This window comes from Mustela erminea, chromosome 12 (assembly GCF_009829155.1).
Source record: "Mustela erminea isolate mMusErm1 chromosome 12, mMusErm1.Pri, whole genome shotgun sequence".
NCBI lineage: Eukaryota > Metazoa > Chordata > Mammalia > Carnivora > Mustelidae > Mustela > Mustela erminea.
The window spans coordinates 80,077,752-80,091,966 of NC_045625.1; the positions used below are offsets into that span (position 1 = coordinate 80,077,752).

At 42.2% G+C, this 14,215-nt stretch overlaps 2 protein-coding genes across 4 annotated transcripts in view; one reads left to right on the top strand and one right to left on the bottom strand.

The window, feature by feature from the left end:
• The window catches only part of TMC1 (transmembrane channel like 1), a 382,443-nt gene extending 380,780 nt beyond the window's left edge, over positions 1 to 1,663 (bottom strand). The window contains exon 1 of the mRNA XM_032306873.1: positions 1,557 to 1,663. The gene's annotated coding sequence lies outside the window, so the exon portion shown is untranslated. The remainder of the gene's footprint in view (positions 1 to 1,556) is intronic.
• ZFAND5 (zinc finger AN1-type containing 5) lies at positions 1,115 to 13,745 on the top strand. 3 transcript variants are annotated; one of them, XM_032306878.1, is made up of 6 exons: positions 1,115 to 1,327; positions 7,226 to 7,385; positions 7,796 to 7,907; positions 8,537 to 8,640; positions 11,257 to 11,382; positions 12,097 to 13,745. In XM_032306878.1, the coding sequence occupies exons 2-6, from the start codon at positions 7,235 to 7,237 to the stop codon at positions 12,243 to 12,245; spliced, it is 642 nt and encodes a 213-aa protein (XP_032162769.1). In that variant the 5' UTR covers positions 1,115 to 1,327; positions 7,226 to 7,234; the 3' UTR covers positions 12,246 to 13,745. The 3 variants fall into 3 exon arrangements, with proteins under 3 accessions (XP_032162769.1, XP_032162768.1, XP_032162767.1); XM_032306877.1 differs by lacking the exon at positions 1,115 to 1,327 and adding an exon at positions 1,852 to 1,955; XM_032306876.1 differs by lacking the exon at positions 1,115 to 1,327 and adding an exon at positions 2,769 to 2,953.
• The last annotated feature ends 470 nt before the right edge of the window (positions 13,746 to 14,215 follow it).

The window sequence follows — 14,215 nt, forward strand, 5'->3', positions numbered from 1 at the left end:
AGAGTGACAGCCCTTTTACATACTTATATTAAGAGCATTCTATTAAATACTTTGAGTTTTGTAGTTTGTCTTTAGAAGTCCACCTGAAAATTTAGAACAACAACAAAACTCCTTAGAAGCATATCCCCTAATCTGTTATACTAATAATATGAGAGAAAAAACAGGTTTTCTTGAACCCTATCTCTTCACATGGTATGAGTATCTGAAAGACAGGTCATCTGACCGTACAGTAGGGATAAGTGGTTCTCAAACTTGAGTGTGCATCAGAATCACACAGAGGACTTAAAACACAGATCGCTAGACAAATCCACAGAGTTTCTCATTCCATAGGTCTGGTGTGGGGATCTGAGAATTTGTATTTCTCACACCTACCCAGGTTTTGCTGATGCAGCTGGTCTGGAGATCACGCTTCGAGAGCAACTAGAGTAGTTGCTGGAAGGGAACCTTGTTAAAATTAGGTTCAATACCAGCCACATTCTTGGTTGAAACAGTTCCACAGAGAAAATTATAAACGCGTGGATGGAGAGGATGAATTAGCAGAAGGGGCTACATAACATTTATTAGGCAAAACATTATTAATTAACCAGTTTGCCTTATTACTCTTCGGTTGGTTTTGTTGTTGTTTGTTTGTTTGTTTGTTTCCTAACTATGCTTCTTCAGTAATTATCTTGTTTCATTTTTTTAATAACTAAAATTCAGGGGGTGGAGGGTGGGAATCTTGAAGTTATTTTTGTTCTCCGTAAAAATCACCTCTCTTCGGCTTCCCTGTCCCTCAGCTCCTCAAGCAATTCACTTATTCCTTTAAAGCATTATCTGTAAAAATGGGTAAAATAGAACCTATCTCAGTGACTTGCTGCAAAGATTTAAATGAGACCCTAAATGGAGAAAACTCACCACCGAAAACAGTTTGTAAACGGTACGGCTATGTTTTTACCGGTTCCTTTACTCACGGAAGGAAATAAAGTCCAATGGTCAGGGGAACTGCGACTGAAACCACCCCGTCTCTAACACAACAGCCCTAAATCGTAAAGGGAACGTTCAGTTATGCCCTAGGTATTGCGCTTACTGTAGCACAATGGTGTTTGGCAATCCCGGCACAGGGCACCAGGAGAGCATTCTCCAGAACTACACCAAATCACAAAGACGAACCACCTGGAGAGCTACTTAAAAAGACCGATTCCCGAGCTCCACCCGAGAAGAAGGCAAAGCATCGCCAGGGGAGAGGCCTGGGAAATCTTTTAAATCATCACCCCGGGTGATTTCTCGGACCGGGAAGTTTGGGAACGACTGAAAGGACCTCTCTCACGCCATTCTAAAGGCGGCTCGTGTAAGCCCTAAACATCATTTCTGTTTATTCGGTAGGCCACTGTTTCCTACAAAATCTGTCTCGGTGTTGTGTTTTTTTAAAGTGAACTTAAGCCACCCCGAGAGGTCAGCTCTAAGCAGGGTATTGTGGGGCTGGTGGTGCTTTGGGAAGGTTCTCAGTGTTTGGAGTTCACTCGCCGCCAGTTGCTAACTGGTCAGGCCCCGGGCCTCGCTTCTCCATTGCCTCATACCTCCCTGCTGATGAACTTCCTCCTGCAACGTGTCCTCTTTCGGGTCTAGCTTGTTTGTCCCGCAACTCCATGTCTTGAGCAGAACATTTGGTGCTTTCCTAGTGCAGGACGCTTTTGCTGGAATAGTCGATTTCCAGGGATTTTACAGGCTGGCCAAAACAGTTTGTTCCGAACAGCGACGCCGGGGCCGCCGGGGCCGGGACTGGCAGCCAATCGGCCCAAGTTTCCTGACTCTGCACAACCACCCGTGACCTTGGGCGAGCGGGCGGGCGGGTGAGCGAGCGAGCGAGCGCCGCCTGCCCCGCTGCTTCCCGGCGGCGTCCGGGCGATGCTCTCTGCCCGGGCTTTAGAACGGAAAGGGGGTTCACGGAAACGGGGCAGGGGAGGCTTCTCAAGCAGGCAAGTAGTTATTTTCTTTTTCTCTAGGCGAATCCCTCTTGCTAACCCCCGGGAGGGTTGGGGGGCGGAGGAGGGCGGCGGTTAGGGGAATAAGGAGGAAAGGGAAATGTCTGCCAAGAGCTCGAGACAAAGCGTGAGAACTCAGATGGCGAGAAGCGGGCTTGAGCGAGAAAATCGGAAGGAGGAAGGCTGAGGGCGGACAATCGGGTTAAAAATAGAAACGCAGTCTCCACAGGACTCGCTCCTTCCAGCTCCACCCTGGTGCCGACAGGCGGGCCAGGGACTCGGCTCCGCGCAACAAGCAGCCCGGCCGAGCTCGACCCCGCCTCCCGGACCCGGGAACTGGGCCCGGGGGCGGGGCGCCGGGCTCGCGACGTCACCGCGCTCCTCGTCGCCGCCGTCGGGGTTTTCGCTGACGCACAGGCCCCGCCCCCCTCCCTCTTTCCCTCACTGCCCGAGTGCCGGGCGGTAGAGAGCGTCAGTCGGCCGGAGCGCGGACCTGTGTGCGCCTGGACTTGGGGCTCGCTCGCTAGCTCGCTCGCTCCCGGGAGCCAAGCAACTACCGCGGCCGTAGCTGAGGCGACGGAGAACACCACCGGCGGGCCCTCGCGGCGCCCAGGCCTTCCCGGCGTGCGTCCCGGTCGCCCTCGGAGTCGGCCCAACCCGCCGCCGCTGGAGGCGTGAGGTGACGACGGGCGAGTGCCGCGAGCAGCGTTAGCCGCCGCGGCCTCCGGTCCTCCCTCCGCCTCCTCCTCTGCCCCCCCTCGCTTCCCTCCTCCCACTTCCCGAGCTCCGGCGTGTCCCGGCCACGCTCGGTGCTACTGCAGGAACAAAGGAGGACCCCGCGGCGGCGGCAGCGCCACCTCCGCCACCGACCCGTTCCCGGCCCGCGGCGGCCGCTCCAGGGCGCCCGGCTCGCCCCTCCCGGAGGCCTGGGCCCGGCCCCACCGCGCCGCCGTCGCGCGCGAGCCCGGCTCCTGCACTCCTGCCCCCGCAGGGTGAGTGGTGCGGAGCTGGGGGAGGGCGCCCGGCGGCTCGTGCCCGGCCGGGGGATGGGGGTTTGGGGGGGGGGGGCCCGGGCCGCCGCGGGCCTCTGGCGGAGCCCGAGCGGTGGCCTCCGGGGGAGGGGAGCCCGCCCGCCTGCTCAGGAAGCACAAAGACGGAGGCGTCGTCCTGTCGGCGTGGCCCGAGGTCCGGCAGCCCTCGCCCCCGGCTCTCCTGCACCCGCACGGTCCGGAGAACAATGCCCGGCGTGTGGGCTCCGGGCCTCCCTCGGTCCGTCCCGGCCGCCTTCGGCGCGGCGCCCGGCGTGGGCAGCCGGACCCGGAGAGACAAAGGGGCCGCGGTGGCGGCCGCGCCCCCAGCCCCTGCTCGCCGCACGCCCCCCCCCTTCTCCAGTTAGCTGCCGCCTCGGAAGAGGAGCGGGTCAGGGCCGGGGGTCGGCGCGGGGCCGGCCTGGCCTGCGGAGCTGCTGTTCTGCATGACTCAGTGGTTTTTGGAGAAGGCCCTACTGGGCTCTCCTGAGCAAGGCCTCGGCGTAGGGGCATGGGGGGAGGGCTCGGGGTGGGGGGGACCAGTGGGACCCGGACTTGCTCGGAAATCCGCTGGAACGTGGGGGAGGGGGGCTCTTCTGTCGTCGTGTTTTAGTTTTGCCAGCGTCGCCGCGTTATTCGCCCAAGATCCTTTTCATGAAGGAAATGGAGCACCTTCCCCTTTGTTTCGTGCATTTAGGCTGGTGAACGAAATTCTTGCTCGCTTCCACGCACTCCGTGGAGCTGTGTTTTGAGAAAAGGCCCGTGTTTATTGATGCCTCCTAAGAATCTGGTCTAAGGACGTTAGGGTAAAGTAGTGTATGTAGGTCACAGAACTCCTGGTTTTGAAACCTGGCATTCAGGTAATTTACAGACTTAAAAAAAAAAATACTAAAACAAATTTCATCTTATTCCTTAGCTTTTTAAAGTAGGATTTCAGAACTTAATGGGTGATAATAGTGCAATTTTTAGCTTACATGTGTGTTTTGTTTCTACTGTTTCCCAATAAAGAATTTATTGTAGTTTTCCCCTATTTTTTTTTTTTTTTTGTCTCAGGCCCGGTTTAAGCCTAGAAAGGAGACTTTAAAAATCAGAGTAGTCTCCTGCTCTTGGCAAACAGAGAAGTGAGATCTGGAAAGTAAGGACTTGCCCAAGGTCACTGGTTTTAGTTAGAAGTAAATTAGAGACTAGAACTCAGATCTCCAGTCCAGGTGAGTAGGCATTCTTAACATTTTCTAACATGTGCACCTGAAAACTAAATAGGAAGGTGTAAAAGCCTTTTTGTTTTTTTTTTTTTTTAATTCATATTTGAGGCTGGTGAGTTTTTATGTTACATGTCCAGATTTAGTTTTCTTTAAACTACAAGTTAGAGGAAGCCACAAACTGTAAAAATACACATTTCAGAAGCTATACAAAAAAAAATAAATAAACGTTTCCTCTGTACCTGATAGAGCTGGCCCAGGAATGCACAAGTTTCTAACAACAAAACTTTAAAGTTACTGAATAGTAATGATACTGTATTTTTCTAAAATGGTGCCAAGCAGGAGGGAAACAGCACCTAATGGCAAACTACTCCCTCCCTCAAATTGCTGCTGAGCAGAAGGATTTAAACATGAGGATTCTTTCTGCCTCGGTGCTCTCTCTGCTGTGCTTGGTTTTTATAAACAAGCCTGACCATTTTGGCTTCATGAGTGATTAATGATGCATCTTAGTTGAAATTGAGATTGTTTGCTAGCCCTCACTACGTCAATAAAAAACATTGCAGAGGCCTTACTGGCATCTTTTTGTCTTGTTTCCTTATTATATTAGATATATGAACGCAGCATCCTTAGTTCTTGGGGTTGTGTAGGAGTTGGCAGGCTCTAAGATATAAATAGAAGCTGATTTCAGAGGCCCCTGTTGACTAGGCTTTATGTGAGAGCCTCCATCCAGCTCAGCCTGTCACATTGCAGCCTTGTGACAGGCTGAAGCGCCCGCCCATGTGATCTAAGCTTCTGAGAAATATTAAGGCAAGCTTTGCACATGTGATGGCGTTTAAAAGCTGGCTTTCTAGGGGGGGAAATATACAAGATGGGAAGCTGTGTGGAAGACTAATGTCCTGGTGTTTCTTGGGTTTCAGTTGCAGGCTATTTATAGTAAATTAAAAGTAGAAGAGAAGGTGGGATACTTTGCAAGTGGAAGTGGGTAAAATCATTGAGATTCCCCCCCTTTTTTTATATAAAGGAAAAGATTTTAAGAATTAGAATCGCTAATGTTAACGTGGGTTGACTCAAATTTAGACCAGTTTGCTATTAAAAAGCCACCGTCAGATGACCCTGGAAGTTAGTATAGAAACTGAGCTAGCATAATTAAACTGGCTTCCAGAAAGGAGCTCTTTGCATAGGGCAGATAACCACACATTGTTGGGGGGGAGGGCACATGCAAATAAATACATAATTTATTATTTGAAGCATTTTTGCACATATTAAAATTTTTTAAACCAAGCTAAAAATATTTATTAATAAACTTCATAAGTGATGTTGAAATGTTTACACTACCGTGCTCCAAAATGAGTCAGCTAAATTCCACTTACTATTTAAAGAGACCATGTCTACTAAATTAGTACCATTGTTTGAAGTAAGTTGTGGTTCTCCATCACCCTCCATATAAGCTTGATTGACTTGAAATACTTCTTTTTGCTAACAAGAGGGAAGATTATTATCATTTAGCTGTTGGGGAAATACTGGCAGGATTCTGGCCAGGTCAATATTTATGAGTCCTCCAACCCTTTTTTATAGTCTTGGTAAAAAGTGTTAAATATTTGTTAAAACTTACTTTTAGTAACTTACTAAAGAATGTATTCTAGTGTGTGTGATAGTGGGCAAAGCCATATAAAATTCTAGGAGATGACAAGCTCCAGCTTGAAGTACTTTCATGCACTTATTTGAAATGTTTTTTAGCTTAACAAATCGTAAGTAACCTCCATTCTCAGCATTAAGGCATATTTAAATGACGGTGACCACAAGTTACACAATCTTCCTTTGTTAAAATGCTCTCAAATACACTTTTTGTACATAGATATTTTAAGATGATATGGAAACTTCTCCAGTTTAAATTTTTCATTGTGTGTTTTCACTTGGGAAAATCTACTAAATTTAGCATGGCATTTCTATATTGGTGCTAAAACTTCTGAAAAAGCAAGGTAGCTTGCTGTACAAAGTTCTTTTTGGTAACCTAGCAATGAATATTAATTACCAAGGGTTGTGTGTTCACATTGCTTTATTTTGCCATATTGAAACAGCTTTCAGAGGTTTCATTTCCTGATGTGAGGAAGACAAGCACTTGTGAAAAGTTCTAATAGAGCCTTTGGCTGGAGAAATCTGTAGCTGATAATTTGTGCATTTGCAGGTTTCTGGGCACTGACTTTAAAGTGTTCAGACCCAGATTTCACACCTCAAATACAGAATTTTAAAAGGAATTTCATAAGTGGCTGACCCCTAAATTCTTAAAGAGCTTTGCTTGTTGGTGCTAAGGTAACAGGAAAGGCTAGGTGACCTACCAGCTCTCTTTCCAGTGTTCTGTAAAGGTGTTGCAACATTTTTAAAAGTACAGTTGTTCTGCCCTGTAGCAGAATTGTTGAATTATGGTGAGGCCCAAGTATGTTATAAGGTATTTTAAGAATGCTTTAGAGCTCCATCCAGTATGTGACCAGTTTAAAGAATCACCAGTAGCTATCAAGAGTTGATACTTGTGATCTTTGTAGATTTTTTTCATTTGAAAGTTCCATTTTATATATTTTTAGCAAAAAATCACCATTTGATATGGTCTGTCTATAGTATAGGAAAGCAGAAAGTGACTTTAAGAATGCCAATTGCCCAGATTGGTTTAAATGTAATTCCGAGATCTGGCAGAGTGACCTTTTCAGAAATTGAAACAAAGATCGTGGTGATAGGTGAAGTAATACATTTTAATGTTTTAATGCAAAAAAAAAAAAAATTTTTGTTCTAAAGAATGTGAAGTCCTTATAGTTCCTTCTTGTTAAAAGACAGTTTATTTAATGCCCATTGTTCTTTAAAAACAATAAAACAGTCATAATTTTCTTGGACTGCTCTTTAATGATTAACATAATTTGGGCCTTTGTTAGAAATACGCTTGGTGTTTAGAAGTAACAAAGGTGCACTGGTGGCTATCATGCTAATGTAGTGATTTTACTTTGGTAACATGCTAATGAATAAAATTTTGTTTTTGTTTCGTTTATAGCAGAAAAATATGGCTCAGGAGACTAACCAGACTCCAGGGCCCATGCTGTGTAGTACAGGATGTGGCTTTTATGGGAATCCTAGGACAAATGGAATGTGTTCCGTTTGCTACAAAGAACATCTTCAGAGGCAGCAGAATAGTGGCAGAATGAGCCCAATGGGTAAGTTTCCAAGGAAAAAAACCCATTTGAAGAACTGGTGGACAGAAAATATAGAACCAAGAATTGGGGCCTAAGACTGAGAATCAGTGCTGAGAGCCCAAGGGGAGAAGACCTGAGAAAAGCTTGAAATTAAAGCAACAGCCCAAGTACTTGCCACGACTGCATCAGGAATAAATGACTATCTATCTGCAAGCATCTTCTAGCTTTTTTGTTTCATACTTAGGTTCACTGGATGTGACTTTTTCATATATGCTTTTGTTTGGATACTCACTTAATTATAGGATTCTGCAGCGCAGTGAAAGTGCTTAAATCACTAATCTAATTAAATGCAAGTATTTGTTACTTATTAATAGTCTTGATACTGAGTGTTTGTAGTCTTGCTCTTTCTTACAAATCCTTTTTTAAAATAGGAACAGCTAGTGGTTCCAACAGTCCTACCTCAGATTCTGCATCTGTACAGAGAGCAGACACTAGTTTAAACAACTGTGAAGGTGCTGCTGGCAGCACATCTGAAAAATCAAGGTAAGATCAACCATTTCAGGCTTTTTATAATAATGCAAGGAGGAACTAAAGATCTCTCTGCTATCCATACTGTGCTAATTATGAGTTTTCTTATATAAGGATGTTAATTTATCAGATGCCCTTGGCTTTGCTGGTGTTGCACAGTCTGGGATTCCAGGATCCTTTTAATACATGATCTTACAGGTCATTGAATAAAGATATATATTGTAACACACTCTGTGATACTCTTCCAGGATTCTGTGTTGAGAATGCTGTGCTTTTATTTTCTTGTAATTGAGGTTTAGAGATTGTAGAGAGTACAGCTCTACAGACTCCATTCAAATGCTACATGTGACATTTTGACAAAGCTGCCCCTTTTGCCCTTAAATTACAGGCATAGCTAAAAGTTCCCAGTTGGCTATAGTAGAACATTGTAACCCATCCAAGTGTGAATCGAAGAGCCATTTATCAAATTATTTCCTTTATTCTCAACCATGTGTGCTGGGCATCCAACACTCTTTAAAATTTTTAGAGTATTTAGCTCCATTGATCATGTTGGAAATAATACATAATTTAAAGTTGAACTGACAACTTATCTTGCAAAGAAGTACCCTTAACATCTTTAAAAATGTTTGCTTGAACTCAAATAGAAATGTGCCTGTGGCTGCCTTGCCTGTAACTCAGCAAATGACAGAAATGAGCATTTCGAGAGAGGACAAAATAACTACCCCGAAAACAGAGGTGTCAGAGCCAGGTATGCTTTTTGTTTAATACTAGTTCCATTCTGGATTTAGTAGTATAAGGAAGAGTTGGTGGGGGGATTTTTTCCTTCCCGTTGAAGGATTAAATTGGAGAGAAAGCTATAAAATACAGGCCAAGCAAGAACCAGTATCTTGAAAGTCCCTCAAGTGTAACAGGTCATTCTTTATTCTTCTTTTTTCTCTGCCCATGCCCCTTCCCTAACCCCAATCCACAGATCAGCAAAATTTATAATCTGGGGACTGGAACTGTTAAGAATGTAATGAACTTAAAAGGTAGTTTACCAATATATTTTAAAGATCTTTAAATCACCAAAAAGTATTATTCATAAGCGGGTAGTTATATAGATTAAATTTCAAAGCCATGAAGAAAATTTTATATCAAAAGCAGTATCAGTCTTGATATTGTCAATATTGTAGAAAATATTGAGGACAAAGAACATTTTGAACACTAAGAAACTTTGAAACTCAAGAGTAGGATCCCTGTCAGATTTTGTACGAGTTGAAAACTCATTATGGAAGGGCATTTTGTTTCATTGAGTGGCTTCGCATCTCTGCTTCTGTGGCACAGTGGGAAGTGCACTGGTGCTGCCAGAGATTGGCTCGCTCTGATTTACCTGTACTGGGCCCTGGAACAGGTCTGTGCTCTTCAGGGCACATGGCTCGTTTTTTCTTGTACACAGTGTGGACTGAGCACATTCTGAAACTTTATTGTGAGGGAATAGTATTTGTGGATTTGTAATCTGCTTTGGAGGCTGGCTTTTGCTAACATCACATCACAAAGCTTATGTGAATTATAGCAGTGTTAAATCTGTAAGGTTAAGGTAAAAATTCTTAAGTTCAGGTGAATCCATATTTAATATTTTGAAATAAGTTCAATCCTTCTGAAAAAGCTGACCATATTAGTGTGTTTGTGAGGCTTTGCTTTGGTTCGGGTTTAACACAAAATTACTTTTGACCTTGGAACAGTACTCACGGTTTATATTTGTAGCTAGTCTCTGCTGCTATTCATAGTAAGCATTCTATAGTTTGTTCTTCTTTGCCTTTACTGAATCATTTTCCCCTTGTTAACGTCCCTTCTTCCATGTATGTCCCAGGAATCACTCTTCAGTTTTCTGATGTAGCCATGGCTGTCACCCACCCACCCCCAACTAGTCCCATAGATTTTTTACCATCATACCATCAGGGAACACTGTATTAAGGTTGTCTTAGAAGATTATTTGGATAAAGAGTAGTGGAATATTATTCTTTTAATCTAATATTAAGCTATTAGTCTGAGTATGTTACTAATGTAAATGAGTTATACATTTGGGGAGAATTTTAGAGTGAGCTGCCCTGAAACCTATCAGCTTGCTCTAGAGTTTGGATTTATGCTTATACATTAGTGCTGGCCTTTTGTTGAAGCACTAATTTTAGCATTGCATACATTACTTTGCTATTCTTTGGGTTTGGATTAATATTAAAATTCAGTGCTTCTGGTATAGTTGAATTTTATAAAAGTAGAATTAAATTTGGTATTTTGTTTTAAATACCTAGTGGTAATGTGGTGAACTCTAATGTTAGCTTCATATTGACAAGTTTTATTTATGTCCTGTATGAATTAAAATTTAAAGCCCTTTTAGGTGGAGAAACAGACTTTTTAAAAGTAGATTCTATTTCTCATTGTCTAAATTCCACACCAGGTTTAGATAAGTTTTACAAAGGGTGGCTCAGTTGGTTGGACAACTGCCTTTGGCTCAGGTCATGATCCCGGAGTCCCTGGATCGAGTCCTGCATCAGGGTCCCAGCTCCATGGGGAGTCTGCTTCTCTCTCTGACCTTCTCCTCGCTCATGTTCTCTCTCAGTCTCTCTCTCAAATAAATAAATAAAATCTTTAAAAAAAAAAAAAAAAGCTGTGCTTTAAAAATTCTTGTTTTGCCTGTGGACTCCTTAATGGTCAAAATTTCACAAGTATTTATTAACAGTCTTAAAGACTTTGTTTGCTGATCTTTTCGAAAAGTTTTTTAAGAACTGTTCAGATCTTCTACCATATAAAGCATTTATTAAAATGGCAAAATGATTATTGTAAAACATTGGGATCTGAAGTTAATTAAGGTTTAATGATTTAGGTTTTACTTGTTGCAATTTGCTGGATTTATCTATATAGTTTGTCTTTTGTATCAGTATAAAACTGACTTTATTATAGTCAAGTACCTTAGGGGTTGGCAACTTTATTTACTCAGTAATAATGAATGTGAACTGCCCTAATTAGGAAATTTGCCCTTAGGCAAGTGCAGTATGGAAAAACTGGGCATGTGACCAACATCTCCCAGGTCTTTAGAACTTGGGATTGTTCCCTAGTACTAGCTGTTAAGAGTGACTTAAAAGGAATTTGAGTGTAATAATCATTTTACAACATTTAGAGGAGTATGTGTTGATTGGCAAGAAATTCTCAGATTGGAAAGAAGTTCTGATATTAAAGTAGAAGATTCTGTGTAGAGCACATTTTTAAAAGAAAGGCTTCATAAATGTTTTCACTAAAAATATTGCTGTCTCTCTTAAATATTTTTTTTTTACTTAATTGTCATTGTGAACTTTTGACAGATACCTCATTTTTCACCCTTGTTTTTCAGTTGTCACTCAGCCCAGTCCATCAGTTTCTCAGCCCAGTACTTCTCAAGGTGAAGAAAAAGCTCCTGAGTTGCCCAAACCAAAGAAGAACAGATGTTTTATGTGCAGAAAGAAAGTTGGCCTTACAGGTACTACAGAACATAGAAGACAATGTGTATTTTATTGCTAGGATTTAACTGGGAGCTTCCTAAGAGACTGGTTGGTCTTATACACCTATAACAAAATGCCTGACTTTCAGGAACTGAAAGTTTACAGAGTGGACTAGAAAGGGGGCAGGATAGTGGGGAAAAGTTGTGTTTGAGTCCCATTTTGTGTCTCTTAATTCTCTAAAACCTATTACTAGCTTGAGGCCTTCTGAATTTGCTTTATTGGACTGATAAAAATTCATCCTTTTTGATTCTTCTTTTGTTCTTCTGGGGGGAAGGTAGCTGAACGAAACAATAACCATCATCTTTGAGCCAGCCAGAAAAAAGTTAAAATTCTTAACTGTTCCTTTAAATCTCAGAACCCCATGGTTCTCTTTCCCTATTTTTCTCTTGAGGATGCTTTACCCAGTTTATATGTGGTAGGAGGAGGACTGGCATCCAGGTCAGTCTGGCTCCAGAGCCTGTGTGATTTCTACTCTGGTATCTACGGGAGTTTATGGAAGGGTAGGTAGTTAAATTTCTCACTATGTCAAAAGAGGCTGAAAGCTCTTTCACAATTTAAAGTGGCAGACTCTTTAATATTGCAGAGAGCCATGAAAATCTGGTTCCTTTTCTGTAGTGACTGAGGCTTTTTTTCCCCTTTCCTTTTAATTGCTGCAAATTCCCAAGTGACTCTACTTCCTCTTGTGTGTACAGGGTTTGACTGCCGATGTGGAAATTTGTTTTGTGGACTTCACCGTTATTCTGACAAGCACAACTGTCCTTATGATTACAAAGCAGAAGCTGCAGCAAAAATCAGAAAAGAGAATCCAGTTGTTGTGGCTGAAAAAATCCAGAGAATATAAATGACTACTTGTGAAGAGACTGAAACTTTGTTTTTATTTTAATATATCGTAGGAAAACATTAAAGAGCAGATGCATGGCCATTTTCCTTTGATGTTCTCCAGAGTTTTACTTTACACTTGTCTGTCTTATAATTGAAATTTTAGGATGTTTGGGTGTTTGTTACAGGCAGAAATGGATAGATACAGCCCTACAAAATGTATATGCCCTCCCCTGAATAAAATTGGATGGAAATCTGCACAGCAAATTGAAAATACACAGATAGGGACAAAATTTAGTTCCCATGTGCCAAACAGAATACATGAAATCTCTGCATGTTTGCAGCATATCTGCCTTTTGGGAATGTAATCAAGGTATAATCTTCGGCTAGTGTTATGTGCCTGTATTTTTTTAAAAAATGGTACACCAGAAAAGGACTGGCAGTCTACTTCTACCATAGTTAAACTTCACCCTGTTAATTTCCACAACATGTTCTTTGGAAGCAGGAGGAGAACTATAAAGAGGATCAGACCTTTCCAGGAAACCAGTATTTGGTGCCATATGTAGACCTGGTTAATTTGTCTTCTAAAAGCTGTCAAATAAGACATTCTGTGAAAGGTAAACATCGCAGCTGGTTATCATGAGTAAAGCCATCAGGCCCACAGGGTCTTGAGTGATCTTTGAAGCTTATTGTGCTAGCCTGCACCAGAAGATGTCTGCATTACTCTCATTGCTAAAAATGTTGTGTAGCACAGAACTGCACTGGGATTAATTTGTTTACAAGAAGAAATTAAAACTACATTTGGTTTTTACATACAGCAGCTCTATTGAATAACATGCATCTGAATTTTAAGTTGCAAAGGTATCTGAAAAGTTAATTTTTCATGTGCATCTTTTGTTGAATGTTTTGGTTCAAGAAAGAATGTTTAAAGCTTTTTTAAAGACTTCAGTTCTTAAATGTAACTGTACCCTTCTGCATGGAGAACCCTAACCAACACGGCTGCAGTAGACTTCTTAGTGGTATCCAGCACCACGTGCAGAGGGCCGCTTTATCATATTAATTGTACTTGGGTGTAGGACTCTAGTGTTCTTGGGTGTATTGCATGGGCTGCATTATCTACAGCATTGTACAATAACAACTAGAAGAGGCAGTATACTTCACTGATGCTTGTCTGGTAATATCACTTCTGTGTTATAATGGAAGGTTTTTGTGATGTATGAAACTTGTGTTTTTTATATATAAATGAGTATAGTTAGATTAGTATTGTGGTAATGCCTGTTTTCATCTGTAAATAGTTAAGTATGTACACGAGGCACTACTTCTGATTTATTGCAGTGTTCGGTCCTAGTTTTTACTTTAATTAAAGCATTCGATTTTGCTTTCAATTTTATGTACCTTAGTTCTGAGTTAGATCTGCAGATGTGTACAGATAGTTCATATTTATGTATTGCACATAATCATGCTATTCAGCATTGATGCTATATTGTATTATGTAAATAATAAAAGCCATGTACAGAGGGAAGCTTCCACTTGTCCATTGGGTTTTTAAGCCATAGGTAGAAGTCATAAAAGGGAATAGTTAGAAATTGTTTCAGCCTTTGTAGTTGCATATGTAGACTTTGCATGGCTATATTGTGAATTTTTTGAATTGCTGTCCCTGAATAGGATATGTTCAAGTGAGAACCATACATTGACTTTTGTGAAACATCAAGTATGGTACACGGTGGGCAGTTTATTTTTGAAGAAATGAATAGGCACTTTCTAAGACCACAACCATCTTAGAACTTAAGAGAAAGGAATGGTATTTTAGTTACCATTACTTGTCTCCCTTTTCCATTATTTTGCTTTATAGGTGACACTTTAGACATGACAAGTGTGTACAAAAACAGGCATAGTTTTATTTCTGTTTTGGGTTTGGTTTCAATGTAGAGATGGGCCCATGGGGTAGCTGAAGTCAAAAGCAGAACCATGACTTTCAAGTGATGGACTTTG